We start from the raw sequence: 14,271 nt of genomic DNA, 5'->3' as shown, positions 1-14,271 counted from the left end.
AGAGCACATTTTTCAACTGGAAGCTTTGCACCTGGGATGCTCAAAGCAGAAAGGCTATAAAGATTAGCAGGTGATAGGTATCAACAATTGAGAAAAGGTAATCTGGGAGCTTCTAGTATGAAGAGGAGTAATTTTTCAGCAGGAGTCTATGGCTACTTTAGGTAGGAAACCAAGTGAAAATGTGCTAGAACGCAAGTTTTTATTTATCTGTGCTGTTTTACAAGTACTGAAGCCTGTTATTTGGTGTATATGGGGCTCTTGGTAAGCATTACTTGTCTTTTTCCAAGTGGTGTGTGATAGTTTCCACTGAGTATCTCTTAACGTACTCCTGTACAACACAGGAAATCTTAGAGGTACTATTTATTGTAAACCACCTCTTAAGGTAAGCTTTCCAGCTATGCTACATGTAGAAATGTTGTACTACCACAAACCAGCACTTCTAAAGCAGCTTTGTATCTATGCAATTGCCTAGACCAAATGTAATGATAAGGTTAAGCATAGCAACGTTCCCTTTTCATTTATGCTAGGTAGGCTGTATCTTTCTAACTGTACTGCAGGCTCTGAAGCATGTAGGCTTTTAAGTTTTCCCTCAGTGCTTGTGCAGCTGTGTCCACACATGTATATCTCCAGTAAAACTCAAGGAAATGTTCCTGGATGTCAGGATTAAGCTTAGATAGCTACAGTTGTAATAGGTCATATGAAGTTCTCTGCTTTCTAGTTAACAGAGGATTTCCATAAACTTCTTGTAGCAGCTTATGCCGTACCTCTAAGTGTTGCCAGTTGCTTTCCAGTCCTAGTGGAATAAGTAACATCATTCCTCCATCTAAACTCAGTAATCAAAATGGGTTGGCATATGACCTACACCATGTTGCAGCTCTCTGGATCCCATGGAGAGATGATGCTAAGGGGCCAAGGCAAAAATTCAAGCCTAAGGCTTTTATTGTCTGAAATTTAAATGCCTGATACTTAAGTCATGTGAAAACAGTGCCGTGTCACTTGTTTAGACAGATAGGCTGTGTTTTCTTCCTCTGAATATTCATTAATAACATACTGGACAAGCAGTCCCATCAAACGCTGCAAACGTTTCTCCGGAGTCCACTTTTATGATGTCTAGAGATAATGGTGGGCAGGCTGCATAGGTGAAAAATGATTCTATCTACTGCTTGCCAAGGCTGCTTTCAGGGAAGGCCACTGAAAAGATGCTTTCTGTGTGTTTTGGAGGGGTCTAATTTTGTAGAGGAGCCATAAGAAAATGACACAGGAGATCAGAGTATGCAAGGTTGTGTGTAAGTCAGAGACCTTTACTCAGTGATGTCTGCATTGAGCTGACAGGAGGGACTTCTTAAGACAATACTGTACCTAATTTTAGGACTTCAGAAAAAACAGTGCTGCTAAATAAGGTATTTCATGCCTTTTTCTCCTCACTGTGTGTCCATTCACATTAGCTTTGACTTTTTACCTGGCTAGCTCTGCCTTTCTCATACTGGCTTATGTTTTTTTTTTCCTTAGTAGGCTGAAGAGCAGCCCAGCAGCAATCTCTAAAAAATCACACCTATATGGAAAGCATCTGAATTGCCTCTAAACAAATCTAATCAAGCTTAATCGCTCTTTTCGGAGTAGGTTCTTGCAGGTCTCTAATCTTCTAACTTACATGTCTGTACCGTACCTGGTTTTAAAGTTAACACTACTTTCATGGTTCTTTTATGCCATGTACAGGACACAAATCGGTCAAATCTTGTCTCTGGCAAGACACTCTGTTCACTCTGCCAAAGTGAACTCTTGTTAGGCAGTCTAGTCGCCCTCTATCTAAAAATGCCCCTGCATTCTGAGTATCTTCTTATCTTCTCTTACCCTCCTAAGTACCCTACATACACCTCCCAGCCTCAGGCGAATGATTTTTCATGTTACATTAAAACGAAGGTTGTTCAGATGAACATGTCTTTTCAGGTAGTCCAGATCTCAGTTTACCACCCCGTGTTTACACCTTCAATTTGTAGTGCTCATCAGCACTATACAACCAGTTGTAGACACCCATAGAATGGTAGAAGACTGGAAAGCACTGACCTGAGGTCTTCGGGACTGTGTTAGACTTCTGCTGGATCAAACTTCCCTACGGATATTCCAGTTCCTTATGAGCCTTCTCTCTGGGGAAGTTAAATACAGCAATTTCTCATTATTTTAATACTAGATCTAATTTTAGACTGATCTATCGTATAATTGCTGCTGGCTGTATCTACATCACGAATAAATACAGGTTTGTAAATCGGAATACCTGCTGCTGAGAGCTGTGTTCCCACTACGTGGGTTTTGTGTGTGTGGTTTGTTTAGACGCGCTTGCCTGCGCTCATGGACTTTCCCACCTACGAGTTGTGAAGGGTGTCAGGCAGTCTGTGGTGGTCCATCTGAAAAGTTCAAGCCAAAGTGCAGTATGTGGAGCCACTCTGCTTTTATTAAAAGCACACCCTTGGCTCTAACTCACTTAACGTCATTCAAGTGAGAATCTGCACTAGTGCTGGAGCATAGATCAACACCTGCCAGACAGACTGGGAGATTACTGCTGCCATTAATGAAATTAATCCGCATCTGGAGAAGGCACACAGGGATGTGGAAGATTTCTATCTCTTTGTTAGTTAATGGGAGAAGCTTACAAAGCCATTCTTCAAAGCAGATACAGCTACAGATACCAAAAAGGAAAACAGTCCCTGTTCACGCGCCTCCAGTTTGATCTGCAAGAGGTCTGATAACATGATGGCAGAATCTGTTTTTAGGTAATGGATAATTGGGCTTACTATGTTTAGTATAATGATCAAATCAATAGCAGGAATGACTTTTTATTTGGCGTAGGGAGGAGCAAGAAAGGCAGGGCAAAACCCTCCAAATTATCTGCTGTGTACTGAGAATACACAGAGTACTCTGAGACAGCTCCGGAAGCAGGGACTATGTATTTTAGCTGGTGGTATGCTGTGCAATCACTTAATGAAAATACGTAAATACCAAGAAAAGGAAATTACTCTGCCCCGGGGGAAGGGGGGCAGTTAAATACAACTGTTATTACTGCTGCACAGTTGTTAAACAAAAAAAAACCACTACCACCACCCCATCAGATGAAAGTATTCTATTGCTTAACTAAAGACATTCTAACACCAGAAAGCATCCCTGAAACACGCTTAAAAGCAAATGTCAGTGTAAGTAGCTGGTGATGCTTTTCAGGTGCTCACAACAGGGAAAAGACTAAGAAGCAATGCTGAACTGACAACTGAAACCATGTTAGTAAAATTTCACCCTCGTGTATTGGGTAATTTTTTCAGATGTACATGCTCAAATAGTTTCTATTCCTTGTGATAATGCTGAGTAGAAAAAAGTAAGACTGCACCTTCAAGAGGTTGGCTCCCACACTAGCCTTATGGTCATGTAACTGCTGCTTACTTCCAGAAACTGAGAAACAATACAGCTTTTTTTCTGCAAACTCCTCAGTTATGCAAGATCACAGCTCAAAACCGTAGACTGAGTCACTAACAGTATTATAGAAAAACAGAAAAATCCAGCTAAGTTCTTCTTTCCCCTCTCCCCTCCCCCTCATGTGGATATGCAAGCATTTTAAGATCAAGTATTTGCACATGTCAATTGTTGCCTTCTCTTTCTGTGGCCCTTGTACAGTTGGGAGTTGGACAAACTGTAAGGTGTCTGCACAAAAGTGGACTAGAGCTGATGTAGCCTTCAGATCCATATCTAGAGCTTCCTCCTAATTCTCAGAACATCCACAAGTTGGGTTGTCACTAAATTAGCCTTGGAGCTGCACTATGGGCTGTGCAGGTAAGGTAGTATGGGCAAGTAAGAGAAACTGCTGTGCAGTAACAGTGCTTGCATGGAGATGCGCTGTTTAACAGAGAAGTTGCGTTCACCTGTGCTGGCTAAACTGTGGCAAGTACAAAAGAAAGGCCAAAAGCCCTAACAGCCATGTTGTTAGGGAAGGCATGTCTCTCTGTGAGCACTGACACTTAAGGTGCTTTAAGTGCAGTGAAAACAACCCCCAGCATCGGCTCTTCCTCCTGCTTGATTTTATATTGTGGTCACAGCTGCAAAGGTAAGGATGTTATTTTGCTCCTTTTGCTCCTCTGGCGTTGAGTCAAACCCCAGAAGTTTGTATTTGAAAAGTGGCCTGGAAAGTACTATGTTAACAGATATGCAAAGCCTCTGACTTCTGGGGAATAAACAGCTTTGAAGTAAAATACGTGCCGCAATAATCCATGCACACTTCATTAATTTCAGAACTGCAACAGCAAAGTGCTACTTAGAAAAGAAAAAGCTGTTAAGATAGTAATGAAGGGTTTGGGTTTTGGTTTTTTTTTTTTTTTCTTTTAATCCCAAAAGCTCCTTATCTCCATTTTCCATGTTTTTTCATTCAATATACAGTATTCTAAATTAAAGCTCATCTAACAAAAAAAATGACACATCAAGTTTAACTAACCTACTCACCCTTCTCTTGAAGAGAATCCTTTCTTCCTTGGGGGAATAAAATGCAACAACGTTAAAATTGCTGTATTGCTTGTTTAAGATAACTTTTCTTTGCACTTTGTGCTTAATGGAATTTGGCTGATTCTGGGTACTTCAGCACCTTAAATTATTCTGTTCAGATAGTGAGGACAGCAATTATTGTCAAGTCTTAACTAAGACACAAAGATCTCTAGGCACTAAGCTGCCAGAAAGGCAGTATTTTGTTATCTGTTAACATGCACACATCTTTCTCTACCACACCCCCCAGTCTAGTTTGAGAGCCCTTAACATGGGCCACTGCACAATATGAAAAGTAAATTTACTGTTCTAATTTGGGTCAAAGCTTGGACTTAAAAAGTAGGTACAGTTCAACACTGCACTTAAGTGCAGCTGTGAGCTGCTGCTGGAAGGGGTGCTCATGCCCCTTTTCCCTCCCTTTTGCTGGACTGTTAAGCTGCAGTGTATACCAGGTCAGGGAAGCCGCGATGCACTGGGAAACCAACTTTCAAAAAGCCGGCTGATCCCTGAACCCCATAGAAGAGGTACAGCGCGCCGTACAGCTGGGCAGTGGAATAGGGCCATCTGCTGTCACAGCCTGCTATTGCTCCAGCTTCTGAGGCTAGCCTAAGCGCGTGGGGGTGTGTTTTGCCTTTTTTTGGTTTGTTTTTGGGGTTGTTTTTTTTTTTGTTTCAACATTTCGGCTTATAAAAAAACTGGCTCTAAAAGAAGCAGTCCAGCCCGATCTTGTATCTCATGCTGCGTGCTCCCTTCTCGCTTTTCCAAGAGTTCATGGGAATCAGCAGAAAGTGACTGATGTGAGTCAACACCACCTAGGCTGGGAGGCAGGGTGAACCAGCCTCGCCAGTAAGAAGAGGTAGGGGAAACCTCCTCCGGATTAGTGGTACGAGTAGTATTAAACTGCAAAGTTTGAACTTCTAGGCAAAGAAACAGAGCAATTCCTTTTCTTTGCGGTGTCAGAACATCAAACGTGCTCAAGACAACTTCATCACTTCTGAAGCTGCACCTGAACGAGGAAGCAAATCTGACTGGTTTTCTTACTACGTGGACTTACTACTGCAACTGACTCGCTGCTCCCAGCTCCCCCGCTGTGCCCCTGCCGCCGGCTCTGCGCCGTGCCGGGTGCCCCCGGGAGCGCCTGGCCCGAGGGACGGTGCCCGCGGCCGTGGGGCAGCAGTGGTGGCACCCCGCGGGGAGCTGGCAGCGCACCCCTGAGCGGCGCCGTCTCTGGAAATTAATATCTAAGTCTGTGAAACCAGCGTTAAGCGGCGCAGGCCTTCACAGCAGCATGGTTACTTCCTGCGCGCCAGGCTTTGTTCGCGGCTCGCTGGATAAGTTCGCCTCTCGCCGCGCCGCGCAGCGCTGTCAGGCGCGCGCAAAGCGCACGTGCTGCTGCGGCGGCGCGGGCAATGGCGCCGCGAGGGGCGCGTACGGTCGCCGCGCCCGGTCATGCCCTCAGGGGCCGAAGCCCCCTCGCCCCGCAGGCCTGCGGCCGCCTCGCCGCACGCCGTGCCGCACCGCCTTCCCTCGCCGCGACGCAGCCCCGCTGGTGCCCGTTGTAACCCCCCGCCTCCCCCGGCGCCTGCCGCTCGCCGCCGCTCCCTCCGCCGCGCGCCCACCGCCGCGCCCCCTCCCGCCCCGCGGCCGCCATTTTGTGCAGCGCCGAGCCCGCCGGCGGGCGGGGGGTCTCGCCGCGGTGCCGCGCCGCCCGGCGGGGAGCCCGCGGTGGGGCTATAACCGCGTCCCGGGCTCGGCCGCTGCCCCGCGCCCCCTTCCCCACTCACGGCGCTCGGCAGCAGGGCTCACGCGTGGGCCGTGGGGTGGCTGCGGTGCCGGCGGGGCGCGGCAGGGGGAGCTGGCGGGCAGGGCCGGGCCCGGCTGCGCGGGAGCCGGGGGGCGTCTTCGGAGGGTCCCTCCCCTCAGGGGCAGCGCCGCGCCCCGCGGGCTGCGCCCGGCAGTGGTGGTGGTGGGTGCCCCGCAGCCGTAACCTGGGCTGTGGGGGGAGTCGGGGAGAAGCTGTGGAGAGATGGGTTCCCTGCCCGGCGCCGTGCAGAAGCGCAGGCCTCTCCCTCACGCAGCTCCTGTCAGCTCCACGCTGACCACCCCACATAGTCTGTTCAAACAACAAACACTCAGTTTGCTGCGTTGTCCTGAGATCCGTTATCTTCTGTGGTTCATTATTTTTCCAGGCCAAGCCCTAAACGAAGGAACACCATAAAACCAGCTTTATGCATGAAAAGAAAAATGAAAAACCCAACCGAGTTTCTGTGAACATCTCTCCAGCAGTCCCTAAAGAAAACACTCTAGATGTGATCTGATTGCATACACCGATATGCATATTTAACTTCATTACTGCTGTCTTTGGCTTATCTTTTTTCATTCCAAATTTATCCCTTGCCATTGTACCACATAAGCTGATGTCCTTGTCGGTTTGTTTAAGCGGGCTGCCCTGAGCTGCCACAGCTCAGCGCTTGGGCTGTGCCCTGTGTGGAGTGTGCGCGAGCGCTGCCAGATTTGGGGATCCTGAGCCTTGGCTCTCAGTTTTCATTCATCTGAAATTAAACGATGAGTGTACCAATAATTTCAGAGTGCATTCTGCCACTGTTTCTTTTAGTGCATCATACCTGCTTTGGTACTTACTGCGTGCCCTCCCTGGCTGAGGAGTTGAATCAGGCATTCTTCTCCGGGCTGTTGCCAAGCCAGTTTGTTCTCTTATCCAAGTACTTTCCAGCTTCTTGTTTACACTTTTTAGTTTACCATTGTGATTTAGTGGGTTATTATCTCCTGTTGAATTATCCCAACAAACTTTCTTCCCATGGAGGGCTTCTAGTGGCTGCTGGTCAACTCCTATCGTCAGAATGATCATTACAGTATTCTGCATTGCTTACTTGTTCGTGAAAAAATAATTGAGAAGCGAGAGGTTGCTAGATTGTAGCAGAAGTTAATTAATACATCTGCTTGCTAGGACTGGTAACACTCGTGGGACTGTGGAAGGTGAAAGCAGGGAGAAACATGGTATGGAAAGACAATCAGCAGAACAAAACGATGTGCAAATATGACCAAAACATAGACGATGAGAAATACAAGGCAAAAAAGGGAGGGAGTGGGTATCCCAGTCTAGTGGAAACCCTTCCTACACTCCTAAAAAGCCCTGCTACGAGGCTGTTTTGTATGCAAAACGGCAGGTTTTTCTACCTCTTTCTCTCCTCTTGCCTTTCCAACAACATCCCTTCTTTGTGGGAACTGGTTTGCTTTACCTTCGGGGTGGTCTGACTCCTATATATCTAATTGCTCTCTGAAAAATCTATTTTGTACGTTTTAGACCTGAAGAAGGATTTTGTGCCAAAAGTTTGTCTATGGTACCCAGCTATGCCTGTATCAGCCTAACTACCCTTACAGGCCTTCTCCTTCTAATTTTGTAATGATGAAAGCTATACAATAGCCATCCTATTTTGGTGAAGTTTTATTGGTATCGAAAGGTACTCATTATTTATAGATAGTCTCTCTGCTATTTCCGTATGGAAAGAGAATCAGACTGTGTAAGCCATCAGTATACCACTAGAGCTACATCCACACTGGGGGTATTTGCTACTGTTTCTTCCAAGGTGGGTGTTTCCCCTGCCCGCTTCACCATGGTGGGGACCCTAGCTTCTCTTACCATGCCAGCTGCTCATCTCACAGCCACAAACGGCTCCTCCAGAGCCCATGTCTTGTTCCACCTCTAGCAGAACTGTTCCCCCCAGTTCCCCAATCTTGACCAGGTCTAGAGTTCAGTTAAACGTTGGATCTGTTATCTAGCCACCTGAACGAATAAACAAAGGTATGGTGGCAGAGTGAGCTCGAGGCTGTATACAGGGATCAAACAGCAAATAGTTACCTGACTGGTTTAAGCTAACTTAACCACACTGTGGTGGAGAGAAGCAGCTGTGCTCTCCTGTTTGGTTGCATGTTGCCACTCCTACCTGGTTTTGGGAGCAGATCCATCTGGAAAGTAGGGTGGGGGGTGGTTTGGGGTTTTTTTTTGTTGTTGTTGTTGTTTTGTTTTTTTACAAGGTTAATTATGACATCAGACAGGTCCCGCATCCTGTAGAACACATGGCTGTACAAATGGGAGCACGGCTGCTGAATCCGAAGGCTCTGAGTTACATCTGCCTCTAATCACTCCCATATGCATTTTTTCATATGTTCTGCTATTTGTTATGGTTTCCTATCATGTGCTAATTGATCCATTACTTTATGCTAAGCATGCAGTCACGTGCTAGTCATTAGCAGTCCCATATGTTGAACTCATGATACGTATCTTTAAATGCCGTATCTCCTGGTCTGCCAGTCCTCCTTTATGCAATACCACATGTATGTTGTAGATCTTCATTCATGCTTTGCTGGACTTTAGACTTCCTGCTTGTTAGTCTTGCATGTAATTCTTCAGTTACTCTGGAGCTCCTCCTTATTGCAGTTATGTGACGACTGTAATCAGAGCTGCTGATACGTGGAGCACCTTTATTCTTTATTCTGTGGTAGGTAATATAATGTGTTTGAGAGGGGAATGGAAGAATTCTGAAACATCCCATGATGTATTTGAAACATCCAGCATAGTAATGTCAGTTTAAACCCCATGTTCAAGTGAAGTTATGTTAGACTGCGGAGGTTTTGCACAAGTTAAAACTCAGTAAACTGGCTCAGAAAATGTGACTCAAAAAGCGCACGTAGCTGGGAAGAGACCAAGTGAACTCCTGAAGTCTTGCTGGTCAGGAAGTTAGCTGCTCAGAAGCAATGAGTGGGAAAGAAGGGTGTATCTCTCTTACAATCCCAACCTGCAGAATTTCAGAATAAAGAACGTAAGGAATCTAGAGCTGCACTGAATTTTAAGTTTTACAGGAAGAAGACAGACTACTCAGGGTACTACATACACGCAGCATGCCCCAAGATTTGCCAGAAACAGTTCAATTGAACACATTTGGGTGCAAAAAAACCCCAGTTAATTGATTTCTCCAGAGTTATTTCTACGTTATGTCTGGGGTGAATGAGTATAGAATTCAATCCTTTGTATCTGAGGTCCCAGTGTAACAGTTTTAGATGCTATCATAGTCTGTGAATGCCCAACATCAGCATGGTATGGAATGATATGTGAAATTCAGACTGTCCTCGATTCGTACACTTTTTTTTTTGCAGGAGCCAGTGGCCTTGGTGAAATTAGCTGCACCCTCCCAGGCTTTTATCTTCCAAGTCCTGAATGAAGCAGCTGAAAGTCCTGTTTCATGCAGATAAGAAACAGCGAGTAAAGAGGCTGGGAGTAGGATCTAGGTAAAAAAGTGGCTCTCCAAGGAACAAAGCTAGTGCTTAAGCACAGTATATTGTGGGCCAGGAAGCAACCCCTGTAGGAAGGGAGACAAACAGTCTTGAATAAGAGTTCGTGTAACAGCTGGCTTGGGCAGTTCCAGCAGCTTTCTGTATACTGCCTGCTTGGGCAAAGCCAGGCACAGAACGATTTCTTTTCCGCTTGCCACTGCTGAAACTCCCGATTTCCTGAGCATGGCCTCAGCCTGCAATGTAAACCCCACGGATACAGCTGGGCAGACGTCAGCACTGCTGATGTACCAGTGCCTGTAAGCCATCGCATGACTGGGCTCTGGGTAGTGCCTGGCTGGGGTGACCGCTGCATGGGCTTAACCGGGGTCTCGCACAGGTCCCCCGGGGGGCGTCAGCCCCTTGCTAGCCACGTGCAGCTTCCTTGGTGGTTTGTAGACGAAATCTCCCAGGCTCGGTGCCTGTACCAGCCTTCCTGCAGCTGCTTCTGTCTATAGCCCGCCCCTATAGAGCCCTTATTGGGTTTCCCGGCCGAGGGGGTGTTGCTGCAGTGATAGCAGCAGGACGAGCGGTACGGTGATACGCTAGAGCCGCAGAGTGCTGTACGAGAAGGAGCTGCAGGGAGCAGAGGAGAATTAATCAGGATCACGTTTCTCCTCTGTGAGCTGAAGAGGTTAGTGACTATTACTTAATCCGTGCTAACTGTAATTTGGATTTGGAAGCACCGCTTTCGCCTTCTGACCCTCCCTCTGCCCTTCCACAGATGGCTTGCCACCAGCCTTTCCCCTCGGTTGTGAGGGAGTGGGGGAGCCCTGCAAGCCGCGTTGCCCTAGCTGCTCCAAAGACACCCGCCACACTCAAGAGAACAGAACAGGCCAGCCCTCGGGGAGGGAGGGAACCGAGGGAAAGAAAAAAGAGAAAAGCTGTTTGGAAGAATGTGCAAGGTGCAGTGAAGCAGAGCATTAGCTTGTAAATGATGTGGAAGTAGCCAAGTAGCATCACTGGGTGGCTAGAGCACTGTGTGAGTGTGAGAGGTCACTTAAAACCTTTCCTACAAAGTGCCTTCTGGCTTGTTTTTAGAAGTGCTGAGCTTCGTCCAAATCCTGTTAAAAATCCATGTTTACTGCAGGTGTTTGACATCCCCTTCTGAAACAGCAGACTATTAACGTTGTGGTACCTCAGTTTACCTGTGTGTAAAATGGAGATAAGACTTTTTCCTTTTGTAAAGGAACATGGGGGGGCATATTCCAGATAGCCTTTGGTGGGAGAAAGATGATTCTTATGTTCTCAAATACGGTACAGAATCCATGTGTAAAATACATGGATGCTTTTATTAGTAATCACTTTATGCTCTAGTCTTTGCTGTCACCAGTCTCTATCTTACAAATAACCAAACAAACATGCATAAAGGCTCCATCTACACACAGAAAAAAGACAAGCTCAGCCTTTATATAACTCTCCTGGCACCATGCTGAAGTTCTGTGTTGCAGCTTGTTCAAAAAACCCAAGCTGGTGTTAATTAGGGCAACAGTTTATTGAACTTATTTTGTGTGAATCATTTTTATCAAACTCTGCATTGGTTTGCCAAGTTAATTTTCCTGGAATGAGGACAGTCATTCTGCTGTTGGTTCTCTGGTTACAGATGTGAACACAGAACGACACCCTGTCAAAAATCACTAACAGTGTTTGAGCATCTTTCTGTCATTTGTATCGATAAATGCAAAAATAAAGACAAATCTGTTTCAATAATATAAATCCAACTTGGAGTTTAAACTTCCCAAAATAAAGAGCAATAGGTAAATATTATAAATTATTTTCAGCACCTATAAGAAAGCCTTAGTTAGTTGTACTAAAAACTATTGTTGCAAGCAGTGCACCCAACTTGGATATTTGATAATTGATGGTAAAATACTGGTATGATTCTTACTGTTGGAACAGGGAACCTCCCTTATGCCGGAGGGCTGATGATTCTGAACTTGTCTTCCTGAGTTCACACGCACATGGTCAACAAACTTCTTTCCTAATACCAACCTCCCAGTTTCTTTAAACAATTACTGTTTGTGAATAGCTGGAGTTTGAGTCAGTAAGTATGGCTTGTGTTATCCTTACAGGAATGACAATGCCTGTTTTGTTAAAAAGGAGACTCAATCTGTGTAATTTTCACCTTTTAATTTTTAGTGACCTCCTTACTTTCCAAATTGTTGTGCTAATTGCATGTTTCAACACCCATTCCTCACTGCCCCCCCCAAAAAACCCCCAAAGACCACCACATTCAGCTCTGAGAGACTTCATTTTAAATGTCAAAGGGCCAAACTTTTTTTTAAATCAAGAATATCTGCTGTATCCACAGACTTCAGAAACTAAGCTGAGCAGGTGAGAACAAGGTAAGAAAAGGGCCGCTTTGATCTCTGCACTAAAAATCGACCGTCCCTGTCAAAACAAGTGTATTTTACACACGGATTCTGTACCATATTTGAGAACCTAAGGATCATGTTTCTCCCACCAAAGGCTAACTGACCAGTTTTCAAATTAAAATGGGAATCACTTCCCATCTTACACTTTGGCATCAGGACTTCAGTAAGATGCAGGAGTGGAATGCACATCGGCATTTTTGCTTTTTAATGATGACCCTAAACTCACCTCAGTTCCATATGGCTTGTAGAGAGGCTACTGCACTGTATATTGTGCAGATTTGTTGTAGGAAGCTGCAGTGGGTGTTTTCCATTGCTGCTGGCGTGGTCCGGTGAAGCTCTCTGTTTGTGCTGCCATCCTTGGCTAGGTAAGCAGCAGTCAGGCAACAGGAAATAAAAACAAACCAAAGCTGGAAAGAAGTGGGGAAACGTAACAGAAAGAGCTTGGATAGCTATGATAAAGCAGCATTTGCAGTGGGAGAATAACTCCCCAGGAAGGGAGTTCCTGTGTTTGACACCGGTACAGCAGTAGCGACATAAGGTGGGACTGGTGTAACTCTTCACCTTTAATTTTCAGGCAACCAGAGGTCTTTTTGAAACTTGCAGGTAGTGCTCAGCGAAGTAAAAAGAACTTATATTATGTTTGTACTGCACTATATTAAGCAAGGTGTCAGAAAGGTTACTTCCCTGAGAGCGGCGGGAATGGGGCTTAGGGATGAAAAACAGGGAAAGCCAAGGCACTTAACAGCTTAATCCTGTAGTTAAAAAAAAAACACCCCTGAATGTATACACACCCTGTTGTAACTTAGTAGAACAATTGCTGGGGGCCTGTTCTTGTCCTCTGGAGCTAGCCTTGAGCCCTGGAAAGTGTTCATATGCACATAAGGCCAAAATGTTTGGCTTACATCTTGAAACTTTATAAAGTAAGTGCAGCTGTAATAAAAATGCAAGTATGCATTCGACCTGTTTCTTCTCTATTGAGCAAAAAGAGCTTTGGCTTTTTGTTTAACTTTATAAAGTAAGTGCAGCTGTAATAAAAATGCAAGTATGCATTCGACCTGTTTCTTCTCTATTGAGCAAAAAAAGCTTTGGCTTTTTGTTTAACTGAGCTCAAGTGTTCACTAAACTAATGGTTGCAACCTAGGCAGAGCTCTGCTATGCTAATTAGAAAGCATTGCAGAAAACACACCTGACTGGGAAATGCATTTGCTAATCCTGTTATTCCAGATGAGTGCAATCCACCACTTCAACGGGAGTTCAACAATTAGCATAAAAGAAGTTTATCCTTTTTTTCCCCCCTCCCTCTTTCTTCTTAGTATAGTATTATAAACCAGTTAGAAAGACACTGTTTGGGGAAACTAGTGTTCCTGTTACAGTAACTATCTTAAATGCTGAATGAAAGGCTGCGCTACGCTGGCTAATAAAGCAAGGCGTTCCCATGGCTCAAGTAATGTTGCTGTGTTTATTAGCTTTCCCTCTTAATGAAATGTGTAGGCAGAAAGGGATCTTGATTGTATTGTCATTACCTTTGTTCTGTGAATGAGAGGAGAGAAAAGCTGCCAGAAAGAATATGGAATTATTAGATAATCCCTAAATAAAAAGTGGTACAGAATGTGAGGGGAAGAGTTGAGACCACAGTCATTCTAGTTGAAATGCCATGGATGTTTTTTAGCTATGCTAGAAGCTGTAAAGCTTTGTGAACCTGTCTGTTGCTAGGGCAAACAGCTCTTCGTCAGCGTTTACTGTCTTGTGCAGGCTCTGACACAGATTAGCAATGTAAGACTGGTTGGTCTGTTGTTTGGTGATGCATTTAGAGACCTTGGTGGCTTGCTCATACTTGTCTTCAGAGTAATCTAATTTTTCTCAGGCATAGCAGAGTTGTGTGCAGCTGGAAGTGGGATCAGCGTGTTTGTATAGATCTCCCTGTGCTTAATCTTGGTGACAGATACAAATATGAAGGACTGAGGGTTTTTTTAATTTTTTTTTAAATTATTTTTGTCCCCATTAAATCAGATTAATAAAATTTGGATGGAGAAGGCAA

The 14,271-nt window shown here is 45.1% G+C and overlaps 2 protein-coding genes across 31 annotated transcripts in view; one reads left to right on the top strand and one right to left on the bottom strand.

Moving 5' to 3' along the window:
* The window catches only part of LOC130148463 (cytochrome c oxidase assembly factor 1 homolog), a 54,491-nt gene extending 47,446 nt beyond the window's left edge, over positions 1-7,045 (bottom strand). For 10 of the 28 annotated variants that reach the window (XM_056337066.1, XM_056337065.1, XM_056337059.1 and 7 more), the window contains exons 1-2: positions 6,297-6,423; positions 2,065-2,144 (exon numbers count right to left, since the gene is read on the bottom strand). The gene's annotated coding sequence lies outside the window, so the exon portion shown is untranslated. Of the gene's footprint in view, positions 1-2,064; positions 2,145-4,468; positions 4,504-6,296 lie in introns of all 28 variants that reach the window. The other 18 variants (XM_056337078.1, XM_056337076.1, XM_056337077.1 and 15 more) reach the window with 10 other exon arrangements.
* BLVRA (biliverdin reductase A) overlaps positions 3,679-14,271 on the top strand; it is a 39,545-nt gene continuing 28,952 nt past the window's right edge. Inside the window, exons 1-2 of one of the 3 annotated variants that reach the window (XM_056337086.1) lie at positions 10,359-10,492; positions 10,583-10,763. In XM_056337086.1, the coding sequence (XP_056193061.1) occupies positions 10,755-10,763 (9 nt within the window). In that variant the 5' untranslated portion in view covers positions 10,359-10,492; positions 10,583-10,754. Of the gene's footprint in view, positions 3,814-10,358; positions 10,493-10,582; positions 10,764-14,271 lie in introns of those variants that run through there. The other 2 variants (XM_056337089.1, XM_056337087.1) reach the window with 2 other exon arrangements.

The sequence above is a fragment of the Falco biarmicus genome, chromosome 4 (genome assembly GCF_023638135.1).
Source record: "Falco biarmicus isolate bFalBia1 chromosome 4, bFalBia1.pri, whole genome shotgun sequence".
Classification (NCBI taxonomy): Eukaryota; Metazoa; Chordata; class Aves; order Falconiformes; family Falconidae; genus Falco; species Falco biarmicus.
This window is presented reverse-complemented; position numbering and strand designations above follow the sequence as displayed.